The sequence below is a fragment of the Gadus macrocephalus genome, chromosome 12 (genome assembly GCF_031168955.1).
Source record: "Gadus macrocephalus chromosome 12, ASM3116895v1".
In the NCBI taxonomy this organism is placed as follows: domain Eukaryota; kingdom Metazoa; phylum Chordata; class Actinopteri; order Gadiformes; family Gadidae; genus Gadus; species Gadus macrocephalus.
In genome coordinates this window covers 8,043,201-8,061,825 of record NC_082393.1, presented here as the reverse complement: position 1 = coordinate 8,061,825, position 18,625 = coordinate 8,043,201, and the positions used below count along the sequence as shown (strand labels likewise).

The 18,625-nt window shown below is 45.5% G+C and overlaps 1 protein-coding gene across 4 annotated transcripts in view; it reads left to right on the top strand.

Annotated features, from left to right (window-relative positions):
• Nucleotides 1-18,625, top strand: part of LOC132469361 (importin-13-like) — a 31,786-nt gene that overhangs the window by 279 nt on the left and 12,882 nt on the right. For all 4 annotated transcript variants that reach the window (XR_009528422.1, XM_060067318.1, XM_060067316.1 and 1 more), the window contains exons 2-13: nucleotides 268-354; nucleotides 5,628-5,753; nucleotides 5,904-6,260; nucleotides 8,518-8,771; nucleotides 11,490-11,630; nucleotides 11,812-11,953; nucleotides 12,223-12,389; nucleotides 13,563-13,683; nucleotides 13,917-14,064; nucleotides 15,176-15,357; nucleotides 15,801-15,827; nucleotides 16,062-16,196. Coding sequence is in view for 3 of the 4 variants with exons in the window: in XM_060067318.1 (XP_059923301.1) it covers nucleotides 286-354; nucleotides 5,628-5,753; nucleotides 5,904-6,260; nucleotides 8,518-8,771; nucleotides 11,490-11,630; nucleotides 11,812-11,953; nucleotides 12,223-12,389; nucleotides 13,563-13,683; nucleotides 13,917-14,064; nucleotides 15,176-15,357; nucleotides 15,801-15,827; nucleotides 16,062-16,196 (1,869 nt within the window). In the remaining variant the exon portion in view is untranslated. The remainder of the gene's footprint in view (nucleotides 1-267; nucleotides 355-5,627; nucleotides 5,754-5,903; nucleotides 6,261-8,517; nucleotides 8,772-11,489; nucleotides 11,631-11,811; nucleotides 11,954-12,222; nucleotides 12,390-13,562; nucleotides 13,684-13,916; nucleotides 14,065-15,175; nucleotides 15,358-15,800; nucleotides 15,828-16,061; nucleotides 16,197-18,625) is intronic.

Below are 18,625 nucleotides of genomic sequence, written 5' to 3'. Positions count from 1 at the left end.
ACATCACATACACTGTTAGCTAGTGTGCCTTAGCATATTAGCAATAGCAGGCGCTTGTCAACGGTGTGGGTGCTAAGTCCGCTCCGCTAATGCTAGCCTGCCGGTTAGCTTGTTGTGGTGTCGTGGAGTCAGTTCAGTCATAATAATCCCAACAGATGTACCGCTCTATATGTGTAGGGGACCTGTGTTCGGGATATGGTAGGGCCACGGAAATACACATGACGCTTCGTGGCTCCTAAACCGCTGTGTTCTCGAATCCTTTGACAGCTCCGTGACTGCGGAGATATGGAGACTTCAGGGAGGATCGCGTCCACACCGGACACCCTGGAATTCACTGTAGAGAACGTGGAGAAGGTTAGTGTTTTACTTAAGTCTTTTATCGGTAATGACTCATCAGATACCCGATCAGATCATGTAATACAAAAAACGTGTATGTGTCGGCATCATGCAATTCTTGGAAATCGAAACTTGATTTATTGCGTTTGTCATCACAGCAGTGCGGTCGTCATCATCACCACCATGGGCTAGTCATACTAGGATGATAGTCATTATTACAAGTGGGTGTCCGATGAGGTAGAGAGAGTGATGACAAGCTAAAGATGACATATTAAAGCCATATCCAACCCCACCAGTCGCTCTCTTTAATAAACGGTCTGCTTGATTTGATTGGTTTGCGCTGCCATCCAACTTGTGACTAAATAGGTGCGCAATAGACACAGGCGTGTGTGCGCCGTGCCGCCCGCGGCTTTCGCTAGTGTGGCTGCCAGGTTGCTGTGATGAATATCCTTGTTGCTGGGTGGCCACTGTCTGTTGCCAAAGGGGGGAGGCAAGACAATAGGGGGATGGGGGAGAGTAGAGGTGTTTCGGCAGAGGAGCATAGCCAATTTGATGAGAGGAATTGGGGGGTGAGTGCGTGTGCAACGGAAGGCGAAAGGAAGAAAATGTGTTTGGCTTTTGCCATCCTATTTCTCATTCCATTGGGAATACAAGTCAGGTCTGTATGTTCTGAACTAATTGTGACGTTAAATACAGCATGACATTGTCAATGTTAACTGTTTTAATTATTTTATATTTTGTTGCCCTATATCATAGCGACATAGAGCGGAATGTGTATGTTTAAGCGATTTGTGACTTTATTTTCATACTGTAATAGGGATATACATACTATAAATTATTTAATAGTAATAGTAATAGTAGAAGTAGTAGTAGTATAATTAATGCGTCAGAGAGATAATGGGAACAACTTCATGTCATGAACCATCTTGTATCAGTCACCTCTTTCCTAATTTAAATGAGAATCAAACTAATGTTTTCACCCTTATTGTAGTCTTTTCCATTATATTGTCTGTAAATCGTGTTTTGTGATTCTTAATCAGTAAATTAAGTAATCCGAGACGCAAGTCAGGCGTTATTTCTTCCCTAAGTGCTGAAGTCCTTTCTTAACATGGTGAAGAGTGATTAGTAGTATTTCATCAGCAGGCAGGTAGTATCATGAAACCAACAACTGTTAACATTTGATCTTGTGATAGTCAAAACGAAAACACTGAAACAAACTTGGAGATGTTGACTTCTGAAGATGCTTCTCATCTAGAAATGGAAAATGGATGATGAAAAAAATACACCTTACAAAAAGTATACACACATACTGTATCAACAAAGGCCTTTTTTTGAACATTAGAAATAATTTAAAGCTCCGTCTGAAAGCAGTTGGGAGTCTGTTACGCAGTTGTGCTCGGTAGATATTCATCATAGTATGCTGGCGCTTAAGCATTTAGACATTGAAGGGTGGTAAGAGAAGGTCTTAACCCGCTTCAGTGGGAGTCCGAGAGCTTATCATCATTATTATTTTCTTCTTGCTAGTTGACAGATAGTGGGTAGCAGGAAGGTGTGTCGCACTGAACTGTCAAAACCACTCAAGATTTGTAACTGCATCGTAAAGCTGACAAAATGTCTTGTTTTGGAATGACAATTTCTATGGAGGAAATGTACTGTCGCCAGCATGGTGGCACACTGAGATCTCAGAGAACACATGTACACACTTTGTGTGTTTGCGGTGCTGGATCTGATTGCCCCTGCCTCTGTGTTGCTGTCCAACTCAAACAAAGCTCTTTGTTTGACTTATTTTTTTCTCTCCATACAATACCACATTGTCTTATATACGCCACTCTCTGTAGCGTTTATAGTGATTGGGAGAGTGAACCGGGGATGACCCCCAGTGGGCCGTAACGTGTCCATACCATGCAACGATGCACGACAGTAGATGTTTAGAGTCAAACAACACAGGTGCTGAACCCACGTGGGGATTATGACAGTGTAGACAGTGCTGCTACGTGTTCAGAATATAAAGTGGTATCATTTTGCATTCAACATATGAATTGACTTGCAAGGAAGGTATTGCCGTCCAAAACATAATGAAGGAATAAATGAGTGAATGAAAGGGTAGAAGACTCTTTCGGATATGGATAAGAAATGAGGAGAGAAATAGCCTCTCATAAGTAAAGCTTGCAAACGTAGCATGTTTCCTAGCTTTGTCGTCTTATTGATTTTTGTAGGGAGGAATAGAGTGGGATGCAGTGGGTGATCATGCCTATCGATCGGGTGGCAGTAAGTAATCAGTCCCCACGGTGACGTGGAGTAAAACGTAACAAACTGCTGAAACAGTGCTAAAATGCCTGTTGAAACTTTCTTTATACCTATTGTTGAAACACTTTTATACAAACTGAGAATGTGTCACCCATGGAAACAGGGTGTTCCTTTTTAGATTCTGTACACGCACGCACGTGCGTAGCCTCTCTCTCAGAGGTTCTTCATTAGAGAAGTTTTCCGCTCATACAGTATAGGGTGAGCGAACAAGGCATGTGTCCCCCCCTCCTATAGGGCAGCCAGATTGGCGGCTGACTTCCCATTAGGAGGCCGACATTGAGGGTTTGCTGTTGACAACACAGAGCCCCAGGAAATCACAGCCGTGGGCCATCACCTGCTGTGCTCAACTGACTTGCCCTTGATCATACATACATGTGTACATAATATACATCAATGTACAACTTGTGAAAATGTTGTCTTGTGAAAATTATACATTCCCGAGTGCGTTCCAGAATTCGTGATATTTTACATTTGGTGTGATGATACAGTTTGTCAGTGATGACTACACTATATGAATTTCAAATCTTTGCCCCTCTCCTGCTCTTGACGTACAGCCCTCTTACCACTTGCCTTTCTTGTTGTAAATTGCTTACTGTGTGTTGGTGCAGCTCCTGGGCTAGACAAGTTATTTCGGTCCGCTGAGGCTTGGAGTGCCTAGTGAGTGGCGCTCTACTACACTGTGATGTGAGAGGAGCAGATGGTGGATCTGCTAGAGGGCAGAGAGACCTGTATAGAGAGAGGGGGAGGAGAATTGTTTTATACCTATAGCGTCCACCACCCTGCTGGCTCTCCGACGTTGTGAGAAAAGGTGGGGTGTGGGGGAGCATGATGGTATCTTTGGAGACTCCCTGCCTTAAGCAAGCCTACCGTAGGTTGGAAGCAGGTGACTGTTTTCATCTGTGTAGTCTCCCCAGTTAAATGGCCAATACATCGCCTACAAATGTGTGTGCATTATTGCACATATTTGATTTTAGTCTTCAGACTTTTTTGCTTCTACAAAGACTAGATTATAACTTTAGCAAATGGGCATTAAGGGAAAAGTAATCAGAGCCAAAAACCTGTTCTATTTCCTCTTAATGGCTTCATGTGGACATTTTTATTTCCCTGTGTTTTATTATTAATCCCAGGGAGGATAAACCAACACAAACATGTACTTTGACGGTCCCGTTTGATGGGGTGTGGGTGAGAATAACAACATGTGGCATTAATGATCCTCTGGTCCTTTGAAGCCAATGATCACAGGTTTGACTTGCAGAATGTGAGCTGAACAATGACTAGATGAGCTCCAACCCTTCTTCACTCCACGATGTCGATCCTAATCCAGGCCTAGCCTAAAGCGACTGACGGACTTGTTAAAAATGACATTTTCCCATGTCGTTGCCATGACGCTGCTCTCCCTACAAGAAAGTGAACGAATTCTGGATATTTTTTCTTGTGAAAGGCATAAACAGGTGGTGTCTCAGTGTGTTTGTGTCCCTGTGCAGGCTTGTCTTTTCGTCTGTGTGGACGGGGCCTCAGTATCGGTACACACAGCTGTGCCACCTCACCGTGAAAACAATTCTCATTAAACAAGTGCCCAGGCGTTGTTGGTGCTCCTACGGAAACAGGAGCCTAATAATGGTGGAGCGGTATCACAGCACACTGGCAGTCGGCAGCCATGCTGGAAGAAACCCGACCCCCACCCAGTCACGGGAACACGGCTTTGTCCGAGCACTCGTTTCTGTTCTTTTACTTCGTCAGTTAGAGCCAAGGGATATTAATGTATTGGTTGTCATGATGCGGATACTGGGTTGTAGGGTGTGGCACACCATATTGATACGTAGTCACGTCATCAGAGAATCGATTTGAGGTTTTGTTAACATTGAACTATGAAGAAATATAAATTGGGCGGTCAAAGCTTTAATCATCAAGGGTGTCAAGGTAATTTCTAGTTTTGATTTGAAGCTCAGTGTGGAATGTCATATTTCGTTTGATATAACAGACATTAAGAAGCACACGGTGTGATGACGATGCAATATCACCGAAAGAGGATGGACGTCGGTAATATTGAATGTGGACCATTCCTAGTATTAGTTCTGCCAAGCGGTCAGGTTGGCCTGCCAGCTACAGTGTCTACAGTCAACAGTCAGTCAACAGAAAATAAAGACCTGAAAAAAAAATAAGGCTTTGTGGAACTCCTCCTTACAGGAATTCACTTTTAACAATGGACCAATTTCAAGTGAGAACTGACCACCTAAAAGCCTGTAACCTGAGCCCTTTGACTGATCGAGTGAGGCATTTATGGAGCAGAGAGAGAGTGTTTAATGCATGTCCATCTGTTCACTTCGCAGAAAGATACATTTACTGTTAGAAAATAAATATATAGATGAGACGGAAGAAGATTGCTGTAAAGTCTTTTAAAAAAGGTACATCTGTGAGGGATGAGAGGTTTGAGCGCGAGAGGCATGGGATGTGACGGCAGAGGGAGTATGGAGAGCGGGAGATCGAGGAGAAAACATCTATAATTAGCATCTCGAATCCAGCCATGACAGAAGAGGGATTTCTCTCGCTCTCCTCTCTCCTTCTCTCTCCCTCTCCCTCCGCTGGTCTGTTTCCCTGCAGCCTGTTCACATCAATTTCTTTCCAGTCTCAGATTTCCGATGGTCTGTCATGGTCATAAGTATTGACTGAGTATGTCGGGTGTGAGGCTCGTTTCACTGACTGTGGGTCAGAGAGATCTGAACTCTTTCCCTGGCTGGAACCTGCTCCAGACAAACCAGGATGATAAAACAAACAAACACAAACTATGTGTATCAGGATTGGATTAGAATTGTATTTTTTTGCTCTTTACTTCTTTGGGAAAGCTATTTTTGTATTGCTCGCTTTTCAAACACACAACTGGTACTTATTATTTCCATGTGGACACATTTTTACTCTCCTTTAAGTTTGTAACCATAGACTAAGAAAAAAATAAACCATCTGTTTTTTCTTTTGCAAATTTTCAGGCGCTCCACCAGTTATACTACGACCCCAACATAGAGAACAAAAACCTGGCACAGAAATGGCTGATGCAGGCCCAGGTCTCCCCGCAGGCCTGGCAGTTCTGCTGGGCCCTGCTCAGCCCGGATAAGGTTTGTCACACATGCACAAACACATACACATAACCACATACACATATACACACACACAAATTAAACACATAAACAATAACATGTAAACCCAACCAGATATACGTTCCCTTTCCATTTGTATAACTCTAACACAACCTCGTCTCATGACAGGTCCCTGAGATCCAGTACTTTGGGGCGAGCGCCCTCCACACCAAGATCTCCCGCTACTGGGGGGACATCCCCACTGACCAGTACGAGTCCCTGAAGAGCCAGCTGTTCTCCCAGATCGCCTGCTTTTCCTCGGGTTCCAAGATGGTGCTGACCCGGCTGTGCGTGGCGCTGGCCTCGCTGGCGCTCAACACCATGCCGGAGGCGTGGCCGGGCGCCGTGGCCGAGATGGTGCGGGTGTTCCAGGAGGAGGGCGGAGGGGTGGACGGGAGGGCGCGCTGCCTGGCGCTGCTGGAGCTGCTCACCGTGCTTCCCGAGGAGTTCCACACCAGCCGCCTGCCGCAGTACCGCAAGGGACAGGTAGGACCCCTCACTGCTGTTACGCATCAGACTATGCACAAAGGCACACAATAAAAGACAATGCCAATAAGGTATGCAATTTATCAACTGAAAATGTTGATGCCAACCATCCAAATGGTCGACTTCATTTAGTGAAAAGCAGTACAACAGCATTGGCTGTTGCAGTGCTTAAATGTTTGTGATCACATGAGAGGAGAAGTGCCATCATTATCTTACTGACCGCCTGGTCCGTTAGAACCGTAATCCTTTCATTGTCTCCTCTTATTAAAGGTCCCATGGCATGCTAAGTTATGGATGCTTATATGTAGGTGTTAGTGGGCCCTTAATACAGTATTTGAAGACGTTCAAGAAATTCAGCCTTGGTGCAGTATTACAGCCACTACGAGCCAGTCCCATGATGAGCTTTCAACAAACATGCCGTTTTTTAAAGGCGGATCAAGGTGGAGGGGGGGGGGTTTGGCCCTGAGCAGATTGCGGCCACGGTACCATGCGCTCGTGTTTACAGTGGATGTATCGCACTGGCGAGGCGCACACAGCTTTTGGCCGTGTTCTGTAAATATTCTAGAACACTCCGGGTGCTCCGGCGGGAGTCTTGGAGCTCTATATCTAAATTATATCATATTATGCATAGATATCTATATCATATATATTATCAGGGCCAAAAGCGGTGTGCGCCTTCAGACGATGTTATGATTCTCAAACGGCTGCGTCAGGTTCTCCGACGTCTCTGGTTCTTCCACTTCCACATCAATAGTAGACTGAACCACGACATGGAGGAGAAAGGGATGTTGCCCTCGATTGCAATTGCGGGCAACAATCCCTTTCTCCTCCATGTCACGGTTCATGTACTTCAGGGAGTCAAAGCCAAAGTTCCATTTGCCCAATTCCTTCTCAACCATGGCTGAGATAACCCCCACTACGAGTCTCGTTGTGGAAACACCAGAGATGACAGAGAACCCGACATGTTATGCGCCATAACACCAACAGCAGAATGGTTATCCAAATAACAAAGAAGTGTACAACAGTCGTAGCTCATTGTCTCATTGGCGTGCCAAATTCTCTGGGCGGGCAAAGCAGAGAAGGGGAGGTAACCGGGCCCCTTATGACGATATATGGGGCAAAATTCGCAATCTGCTTTCATTTTACAAAGGCGGAGCAGGATCCCTAGTGCTCGTTTTACAGCTAACGTCATCTCTAGCTACTAGGGGACCATAGGCAGGCTAGGGGAACTCGTATTAATGTTAGAAAACCTCTTAAAGTGAAATTGTCATGCCATGGGACCTTTAAGGCAACTCACAGCTTGGAATAACTCTAAATATTGTGGTTTTCAAAATGAATGCTCTGTTCCCGAACAATTATTTCAAACTGTTTACTTAATTTCTGACTGCTCCATGAATGGTTGCATTATTGTTATTATTAATTATGCAGTTTTAAGCTTGTTGTTAAAACGTTTTTTACTCAAAAAGAACTGAAATACATCTTCAGGCGAACAACTGCTTTCATTTAAGTCCTGGAATCCCTTTTTTCCAACACATCGTTAAGCGCAGGGTATAGGCAGATGACGAATACACACGCTGTAGACATAAACAACAACAAAATACATCTGTCAATTTGTAACATTTTCAGGCAGACGCTAGGTGTCAAATTGCACTTCGGCTTTCCTGCACGTATGCGAAGATCCAGGTCGCTAGTCGGAGAGTCTACTCGTACCCTTTCCCATTAATGAACTACAAGTTTGACATTCGGTCTTCTCATAGCTTGGCAACGCTTGGCCAGTTCTTTCGGGTTCACGTCAAGTAATCATTGAATGTTCAAGCGAAAAAAAGGCATTGTGTTTTGTTTTATTTTGGAGAGCCAGGCACAAGAATAAATTGAAATGCCCCCGGCAAAATCAAAAATGAATTTTCAGTCGATACACCAACTGCTTTTCAGCATTGCATCTTGAATGATTTTGCAACATCTTTTTCATAAAACTATTGCTTCCACATATTTTCAATAGAGCACATTCGGCATCGCAGTTGCGTGTTGGCTGTACTGCCACCTTTTGTACACAAACCTGTCGTGGAGGTACTAAAAGCTCTGCGTCATGTCCCTGAGTCGAAAAGTGGATCTTTCGCAAAAGCGTGGGAAGCTCCACAGAACAATGAATTCGGCCCAAGTGCAGTCCGCTCGCCCCCAGCATGAAAAAACGGTGAGCAACCAATGCATGCCATAGAATCTCACGCCGTCTCTCCCTCCACCTTTCCTCTCCCTTCAGGTGCGCGGTGCCCTGGGGCGCGAGTGGGGGTCTGTGTGCCCCCTGCTGCAGCAGCTCCTGCGCAGGGCCGACAGCCCGGGGGCGGTGAAGGCCCGTGTGCTGCGCTGCCTGTCGTCCTGGGTGATGCTGGACGTGCCACTCAATGAGAGCGAGAGTCTGGTGCACGACTGCTTCAGCGCGCTGCCCGACCCCGAACTCTTTGACACAGCAGTGGAGGCCATTGTCAACGCCATCTCCCAGCCAGACTCCCAAAGGTGTGTGTGTGTGTGTGTGTGTGTGTGTGTGTGTGTGTGTGTGTGTGTGTGTGTGTGTGTGTGTGTGTGTGTGTGTGTGTGTGTGTGTGTGTGTGTGTGTGTGTGTGTGTGTGTGTGTGTGTGTGTGTGTGTGTGTGTGTGTGCCTATGCTCAGCATGTGTGTCTCTGTATTTACCTGTTATCCGTTTGTCACACACACACACACACACACACACACACACACACACACACAAAATTAAGGTGTGTCTTAGGGAGCAGCCAAAGACAGACAAGGTTGGATAAGTAGAGGTTGAGAAGGTTAAAAAAGGCTAGATGTCGAACTGAGAGCATGCAAGAGGGAGAGATGGAGTAGACGGGAACGGCAATGAGATGCCGACGGAGGACACGAGGTGGGAATGAAGCAAGGAGAGCGAGAGAGGGCATTGGAGGGGCATCAGATAGGGGGGGGAGGAGGAGAGGGGAGGGGTCATTTTCTCGGCTGGCTGGCGTTGCCATGACTACAGAGCAGGGCCGAGATGTCATCACGCCCTGCTTGATTCAGACATGGCAGGCCCCCATTACCCTATCCCCAGGGCTGGGGGGAGGGGTGAAGGGCCGGCGAGGGTGTGACTGAGAGGGAGACGGGTGCAGAAGAAGAATATAGAGCGACGATGAGAAGGAGGAACAGGAGGAGTACGAGGTGGAGGAGTTCAGGCAAAGGAATGCTTTACTCCTGTATACCAGAATGGGAAGCAAGAGCCCTGGGAAAGCTATTACTGACAAGTGGTCTGAAGTCCCTGAATACGAGTTTGCACATGCATGCATTGCATGCAAAATGCTTCAGTTACAGATAGAGCAGTTGCTCGTTAATGACGAGTTCCATTTAATTTCCTTGGTGAATATGTAATTAGCTGATGTTGTTTTTTCGTTGTTTCACTATGGACAATCCTCCTTGATTAAGCAGGAATAAAATGTTGTACGTCTTGTATTTCAATTCTAGCTGTCAAAATCAGGGACTCATGGGCCTGTTTGTGTGTGCGTGTGTGCGTGCATGTGTGTGTGTAAGTATGTGCAAGTATGTGCACGCGCGTGGATGTGAGTGTACTCACACAAATCTCTGGATACCCTGCCTGTGTATTCTACTCCAGTCCAGAATCTCTACCTCTATGCTGTTCCCCCCGCCCCCCCCCATCTCTCTTTTCTCTCTCTCTTTCTGTTTAAACACATTACAGTCAACTCATTGGGGAGGATGCTATTGGTCCAGCCGCATCCTGTTGCCAGGCAACCCAGTTCCCCTGTCTCAGAGCGTTGATGTAATTGCAGTGGGGATCAGGGAAGGAAAGAGCAGGGGGGGGGGCGGCGGCTGAGTGAGTACTAAGGGCGGGTGGGGTGGACGAAGAGGTACAATTTACAGTGTTTCATCGGGGCAACATAGCGATGAAGCGGAGCCCCAGGATGGGGGTACAACAGCGAATTGCTACAGAATCCCGTCCACTACGAGAGGGGAAACGTATACAAACACACTCTGTCGACTACTACCTTTCATTTTGTTTGATTTCAGTACTCCATAGACTTCTGCACAAACAGGCACTTGTTACCTCAAAGAGCTGAGGCCATGACATACATCTCTAAAGCGGCCCATTAAAAATGAATTGGCCTCTAAGTGCATGTGTGTAGTCGCTCGCTCACTCTCTCTCTCTGTCTCTCTTTCTCTTTCTCTCTCTCTCTTTCACTCCCTCTCTCTCCTGCAGTGATCAAACCGACAGGATGTAGGACACACACACGGCTACACACTGGTCTGAATGGCTGGCTGGGAGTGCAGGGTGGGATAGTCTCCTCCAGGGAGCATCTGATGTTCACAGACTGCTGAGGCGGTGACTCTGCGTTATAACACGGAGACATTAAGGCAGCTCGCCGCATAAAAACCCAGAAACCTCGGGGTAGAAATAGCTAAATGAACCACTGCTAGAGCTGGTAGTGGAGAAATGAACAACGTGGGGACTCTACCCCCAAAACATACAACGATGGATGAGGCAAAAGGCTCTATAAAAATGAGATTTTCCCCAAACTCCTGCTTTCTCTGATGAATATTCATGCCGCCTCACCTTGTCCTTCCCAACGTCCTCATGAAGGATGCATGAAAGTCCTGCATTCCACCCACAACCCCTGGAGACACGCACACACGCACTCATACACACAAACACAGACAGACCCGGTATGGATTTATGTTTATATCCTATGTTGCTCACTCATGGATAATGTCTTCCATGGCATTTGAAATATACACAAGTAGTCACACACGCACACAAAATGTCAGTGTGTGTGTGTGTGTGTGTGTGTGTGTGTGTGTGTGTGTGTGTGTGTGTGTGTGTGTGTGTGTGTGTGTGTGTGTGTGTGTGTGTGTGTGTGTGTGTGTGTGTGTGTGTGTGTGTGTGTGTGTTTCCTGAGACTTCAGAGAGCTGTTGGGTGTGGCTCTTTCCCGGAAACCCTGCAAAATCGTAATCTGAACCCAGACTGCCAATACACAATCAGCCAAGGACAGATTATATACATTGTCAGGCAGTGAAACTATCTGTCATAAATACTAGGCAATACTATCTTCTGAGCAGAAATCTGAAGTAAGCAGAGCCTGGCTATGAGTCAGCAGGGATATTTCACAAAGCGCTGTATTGATTTGGCGGTAACTTTCATCTCTTTACCTTCTAGACTCCTAACGTGTGCTTGTGTGTGTGTGTGTAGGTATGTTAACACTCTACTGAAGCTGGTGCCGTTGGTGCTGGCCCTGCAGGAGCAGCTGAGGGAGGCAGTGCAGGGTGGAGACATGGAGACCTGCCACGGCATCTGCCGCATCGTGGTCACCCTGGGAGAGAACCACTCCAGGTGTGTGTGTGTTGGGGTGCGGGGTGGGTGGGGGGCTGGGGGGAGCTGTTCAATCTTAATATTGGCTAATCCCTGATGAATTACATTTTTGTTATTGTATTTTTACCTGTTGGGGATGAATTATTTCCATACTGGTATACCTGTTCATTATTTAGCCTCACACTTATCTCTCTATCTCTAGGACCCTGCTGGAACAGGTGGACCACTGGCAGAGCTTCCTGGCTCTAGTCAACATGATCATGTTCTGTACGGGCATTCCTGGCCACTACCCGGTTAATGAGACCACCAGCTCTCTCACCCTCACCTTCTGGTACACCCTACAAGTATGTAACCCCCCTCCCCTCTTCATATATACATGCAGTACACACCATCTTGTGTGTTTTTTGCCATTTTATTTTTTTATTCATTCAGTTATTCCTTCGTCATGTGATTAGGAACATGTTGTGTTCAAGTCATCATTGTTGACTCAGCAAAGGTCAGCAAATAGAAAGGCTGACTCGATGCAGATGACATAATACGTACCATTCTCACTGTTTGTCCTTCTCTACGCCTGTCTGTCTATCTGTCTCTGTGTTTCTGTTTCTCTCTCTAGGATGAGATTATGTCGTTTGAGTCGGAGCGGCAGGCCGTGTACCTGCAGGTGTACCGGCCCGTCTACTTCCAGCTGGTGGACGTGTTGCTCCATAAAGCCCAGTTCCCCTCCGACCAGGAGTACGCGTCCTGGTCCTCAGATGAGAAGGAGCAGTTCAGGATCTACAGGTAGGTCTGTTCCAGTGTGTGTGTGTGTGTGTGTGTGTGTGTGTGTGTGTGTGTGTGTATTAGGGCTGTCACTTTTTATTCGAAGTTCGAATATTCGTTCGAAGGTGGGGTGAAAAGTTCGAATTCGAAGTGTAATTCTCCATTCGAACTGTAAAAATGCGCTATAAAGAAGAGAGCGGCGAGTGGCTTCTCCTCAATAAAGCGGCCCTCCTGGATCCCCGCTTCTCCCGGTTAGTCCACCTTTCCCCTGCACAGAAACATCTCGTGACTGAAAGCCTCTCACACGAGCTCACTGAAACGGAGACCGACACTGATCGCACACGACAGGGAGAAAAGTCCGCTGCTGCGCTGGGCGCGATGGGCAGCCTGTTTGGGGACTTATACAGCACGGCTGACACAAGCAGCTGCAACGGTAACGGAGAGCTGCGAGACTACTTGTAATTTTCTTTCCGTAAGGAATAAAAAGAGCAGCATGCCGTGTTGGAGGTCGGCCTCACAGATTGTTCGTTTATATAGGCTGTGTGTGCCATGGACGACATGCGCTCTGCATATCGCGCTCCGAGCAGTTATTGTTAATGTGTAAAAGACAGCCGCACTTGTGTGTCGGAGCTTCCTCTTGTTGTGTTTACAAATGTGTTATCAAAGATGTGTTTTTATCCTGTGCTGTTATGAATTCAGTAGGTATACGTGAGGTATACGAGAGCAACATAAAACATCAAGACTGTTGTCGTGTTCTATGGGGGGGGGGGGGGGTTGAATGTATTCGAATGTATTCGAATTAATTATGGACATTCGAAATTCGTTCGAATTTCATTTTTGGAAAAAGTGACAGCCCTAGTGTGTATAGAAACATGGTATGGAAACATGCTCTCGTATAGAAACGAGAGCAACTCTCCCAAGGCAGAAATTCCACAAGAAAAAAAGGAAGCAGAATGTAACCAAAGACCTGGTAAAAAACTGTCGACTGTAATGGCATCGGCGGTAGTTTGGTGCGTTGTGACATTTGCGATTATGAAGACAAATACACTCAGCTGGACTCTGTTTTAACTTGATATGGGTTGCGCCTTCTGACTGAGGCCATACCCATTTGCTTGTTATTTAAAACACTTAATCCTGAAACAGAGCAGGGTGCAGGATGCTTCTGCTCTGAAACTGTGTGTGTCTGTGTTCCAGAGTGGACATCTCAGACACGCTCATGTACGTGTATGAGATGCTCGGGGCGGAGCTTCTAAGTAACCTTTATGAGAAGCTTGGAAGACTGTTGACCAACACAGAGCAGCCCACGTCGTGGCAGGTGAGTGGCATACACATCTCATGCATGATAGGATTTTCAGGAGCGGAGGAGTCAACTAAAACCGTCCACAGTGGATGATGTGCATGTTTTTTACATGAATCTTTGCCGTGCCTCTACAGTAAACCACAGCCACCCAACCAGCCTGGCTATAACCAATTAATGAGCGTGAATTGTGTACAAGAAAATGGTTTCACTCTCACGGCTCATCACAATGTGCTGTCACCCCCCTCCAGCATACAGAAGCACTGCTGTACGGCTTCCAGTCTATAGCGGAGACGATAGACGTAAACTACTCGGACGTCATCCCGGGTCTAATAGGGCTCATTCCCAGAATCAACATCAACAACGTGCAGCTGGCCGACACAGTCATGTTTACTATAGGTAACGGAAACTCACTTGGCTCTGCGCCCCCGTCTTCTGCTTCTGCTATCCACATCCCTAAAAAATAAGGACGTGAGATTGGCCTTGAGTCTGAAAATTCCTATTCCTAATATATCATCTAATATGGAATGCTTCTTTCAATAATACCGGTGGCTTTAACGTGTATATACTAGGGCTGGGCAACGATTAAAAGTTGTAATCGCGATTGATCGCATGGTATTGGTGAGTTAACTCACGATTAATCGCACATTTTAAATTATATTTTAAATCCACTCTAATTTAATTTAAATGAGATTAAGGAATGACACATTATCATTCATGCCAAATTTACTTAATAAGCAAAAACTAGACCAAGTGATCTTGAGAGAATTTTGAGTCACTCAGTGTGGGTTGAATATGAAATTTACAGAACACTACAGCTTTGCGAATTGTAAACCGGCAGTTAATTAGTACAATTGTAAACCCAACTGTTACTACAAGTGTAGTTAAAATCAAATAAGTAGAGCAACAAATTTGGGAATTATGAACAGGCTATCACTTACTGCAATTGTAATCAGGCAGTCACTTACTGCAAGTATCATTGAATGTAAAGTATTGTAACTAAAAACAAAAAATATTTTTGATATGAATGTTCTGTGGGCAAAACCTTTAAAAAAATCAAGGTAAAAAAGAGAATGCATCAATTAACGCGTTAACTTGCCCAGCCCTAATATATACTGTACATATGTAAATAATACTCAGTGGGTCTGTGTAATGTATTTAATGTATACTTTGTCAGGTCATTATTTTGTTTTCATCAAATTGGCCACCTTCTCATAATGGTCCGTACTCTGAAAGATTTGTAGCAATGTCAAGCAACATCATGCTTTCATGCTTTTAACACATTCATACTTTCCCACATTACCCATGAATATATATATATATAAGACCATGATGTTGTGACCTGTACAGAACATCAATGTAAAATCTGCATGGGGAAGCGACACGACAACTAGACCCCATTACAAAAGCAGTCAAGTTTGAGTAGGGATCTGTCTTCCCCCCGCCCTGTACATGTACAGCTGAACACAACAACAACATCATGTTTTCCCCCCTTCTTTCCCCAACCCAGGAGCGCTGGCAGAATGGCTGGCAGATCACCCAGTCATGCTCAGCAGCGTGCTGCCACTGGTGCTGCAGGCCCTTGGGAACCCGGACCTCTCGGTCTCCTCCGTGTCCACGCTCAAGAAGATCTGCAGGGAGTGTAAATACGACCTGCCGCCCTACGCCAGCAATATCGTGGCAGTCTCCCAGGTAGGACCCGTGAGGCCTGGCAGAGCTCTGCACCAGCCCGCTGTTAGACTTAAAGTGAAGGACCGCAGGATCTGAACACATAGAGTCACCATGACATAGCTCCAAGGGATGGATCCAACCAGACACAATGAGCAAATAGCTTGTCGAGAAAATGTCAAAAAGGATATAAATATACATCTCAAAGTCAGCAAAGGAAGTCGGTGTAGGATCAACTCCTGAGAGGTTTGGGTGTTAACATTATTTTAGACTTTTTGATAGATCACCGGTATGTTTGCAGTGGGTACATTCCTCTGTGATATGTCGGGTGCATTTTGAGTTTTAAGATCCCGTTGTCTATCACTTTAAATTCATGCTTGGGGGGATATTTTTCGAATTTGCGTAAAAAGTGCTAAAAAGAGTTTTGATGCCATACATTAAACATAACTTGTGTCCGTCTCTTCCAGGAGGTGCTTATCAAGCAGATCCACAAGGTCAGTGTGCGTCCTCTTGTGTTGGCCCATCACGAGAGACCGCGTGCCTTGCATTTAAAGTAGAGACACCCGACACATAATTCTTGTTTTATTGCATTCTTTTTATGGGTGTACTCTGAGGAGGTCGCCGTCTGTGTGCACAAGTCTGTACGTGTGCTTTCAATGCCAATTTGGGATTTACGTGTCATGGTGGCGGTAACGGAGGCTAAACATGCACTCCTCTCCCCCCAACAGACGAGTCAGTGTATGTGGCTGATGCAGGCCCTGGGCTTTCTGCTCTCTGCGCTCCCCGTGGAGGAGATCCTGAGGAACCTGCACTCACTCATCACCCCCTACATACAGCAGCTGGAGAAGCTGGCCGACGAAACGGTGTGTACGCACGATTCACATCTGCACACACTCAAACATCTGAATTTCAACGGTAGAGACATGAATCTGTATTGAAAGTGGGTCATAAATGTAGTCGAATACTAACATAAATTTCTAATTTGGTGCCTTCTTGACCGAGAAAAGGGAGACAGTGACTTTTTGGCGCTTGTGGATTGAAGATGACAACTCCCACAAGGCCAATCAGTGTTCACTCCCTGAGGGACATAACAGCCAATCAGCGTTCATATACTATAGCCTTATTTAATATAAAAATATCACTGCCAAAAGCTGTGTGCGCCTTCGGATGATATTATGAATTAAAGACTGCGTCAGGTTCTCTACACAGTCTCTGGTACTTCCATAATAAGTCAAGACTTGTGGTGGGGGTTATCTCGGAAAGAGTCATGCACGGATTCGGGTACCCGACAGGGTGACCCGCACAATTTGGATGAACCGGGTAAAAAAATAATGTAGTGTGTCGGACAAGGGTGCGGGTCGGCTCAGACGCCTGAACAGCGCGGGTCGGTCGTAGGGCTGGGCGATATGGGCCAAAATGAATATCTCGATATTTTTTTACTATATCTCGATATATTTTGAATCTCCTCTAGAGCACATCATAAATGCTCGATTCAACCATGTCTGGCATAATGTTACGTCAGTAATAATTCTAGTATTACTGAAACATAAGTCTGCATGTAGATTACATGAAACAACATATTGTTTAAACTCATCAGTGCTTTCTATTGGAACAATTTAGAACTTGCACATAAGAAAAGGAAAATCACAGCAAGTTAGATTTACCAACACAGCATTTATTCAAACCGTTAATTATTTATTAACAGTTTGAATAATAATTATTATATATACACTGCCAGACGAAGGATCCAGTGCTATTCTTTTTCGAAACCAAATCCTCCGTTTCCATCCTTTTTTCTCTCTCTGGCTGTTCTCACTCACCGGTCGGAGGTACACACACCTACAGCAGCGCGCCTTCCAGACTACGTCACACACGCGCGTCCATGAGAATCTCGTGGACTCGCAATGGGCGGGGGGAGTGAGTGTGTTTAGAGAGCCACCGGAAATAGTGAGAGAAGGGAACGCTGTGCGTTAAACAAACCCCGAGAAGCCCAATCCCTATGAGAGCTCCCCACGCTACGGCCATCAGGAGGCGCACAGAGCTTTTGGCCGTGATATTATATAAACAATTATATTATATTATATATTATTATATATAGAGCTCCGGGAGTCGCAAACGGCAACAATCACTTTCTCCTCCGTGCTGCAGTTCACCCCGGACTGCACTGCACCGAGTTTGACGGTTGAACGCTGGTTGGCTGTTACGTTACACATGTCACTCAGTGGCCACGCTGTTGAACGCTGATTGGCAGATACGCGTCTCTACGTTCACTTTGTATGAGATCTTGTCGCCCCGTCGCGTGAAAGCACAACGAGTATGCCGGCGGCAGCAAAAAGAAACATTGCGTGCCAATTTATATTCGATGTTCGCGATAGGGGCATTTTATACATCCCCTGGAGAACATCTCGCGATACATCGCATATATTCGATATATCGCCCAGCCCTAGTCGGTCGTGGGTTTTGCGATTGCGAGCAACATTTCTCCGGTGCTGGATAGGATTTTCAGGAGCGGAGGAGTCAACTAAAACCGTCCACAGTGGATGATGTGCTTTTTTTGCACAGCAATCTAAAGAACCACGCTAAACACCAGATAGTGTAATTCCCCGGCGTTCCATTATGTTTCTAATTATTCTTCGGGTGCTTGTCAGTCGTCTGTATCAATTTATAGCGGGTCTGGTCGGTTGCGGAAGTATGGGCGGATGCGGGTTTGCAAAATATGACCCGTGTATTAATTCTCGGCCATGGTGGAGAAGGAGCTGGGGGAAGAAGGTTGGCTTTGACTCCGTGAAGTGCAGATTGAACCACGACTTCAGATTAATGTAGAAGGACCAGAGACGTTGGAGCACCCGACGCAGTCCTTTATTCATAATATCATCCGGAGGCGCACACAGCTTTAGGCCGAGATATTATTATATTATAGATGTCTATATATATTATATTTGATCCTTTAGATCAGGGGTCTTCAACGTTTTTCAGGCCACGGACCCCCAAACTGATGGAGAGATGGAGCGGGGACCCCCTACTTATATATTATATAAAATTGTGTTTTATATTAAACTGGTCCTATGGTGCCATGTACAAAATTAACCTTGTTATTGTGCATTCAATACTAAGATATTCAAATAATACGTAGGTTCATATGTTCATGTTTTTATTTTAAACATGTGCAAGGTACAGTAAGTAAACTGTAAACATAACAGACATTTTTAAAACATAAATGTGGAAAGGAAAATTAGTGATGCTTGTTAGTGCCACTGGCATGCATAAACATACCTGCTATCTTGCATTAAAT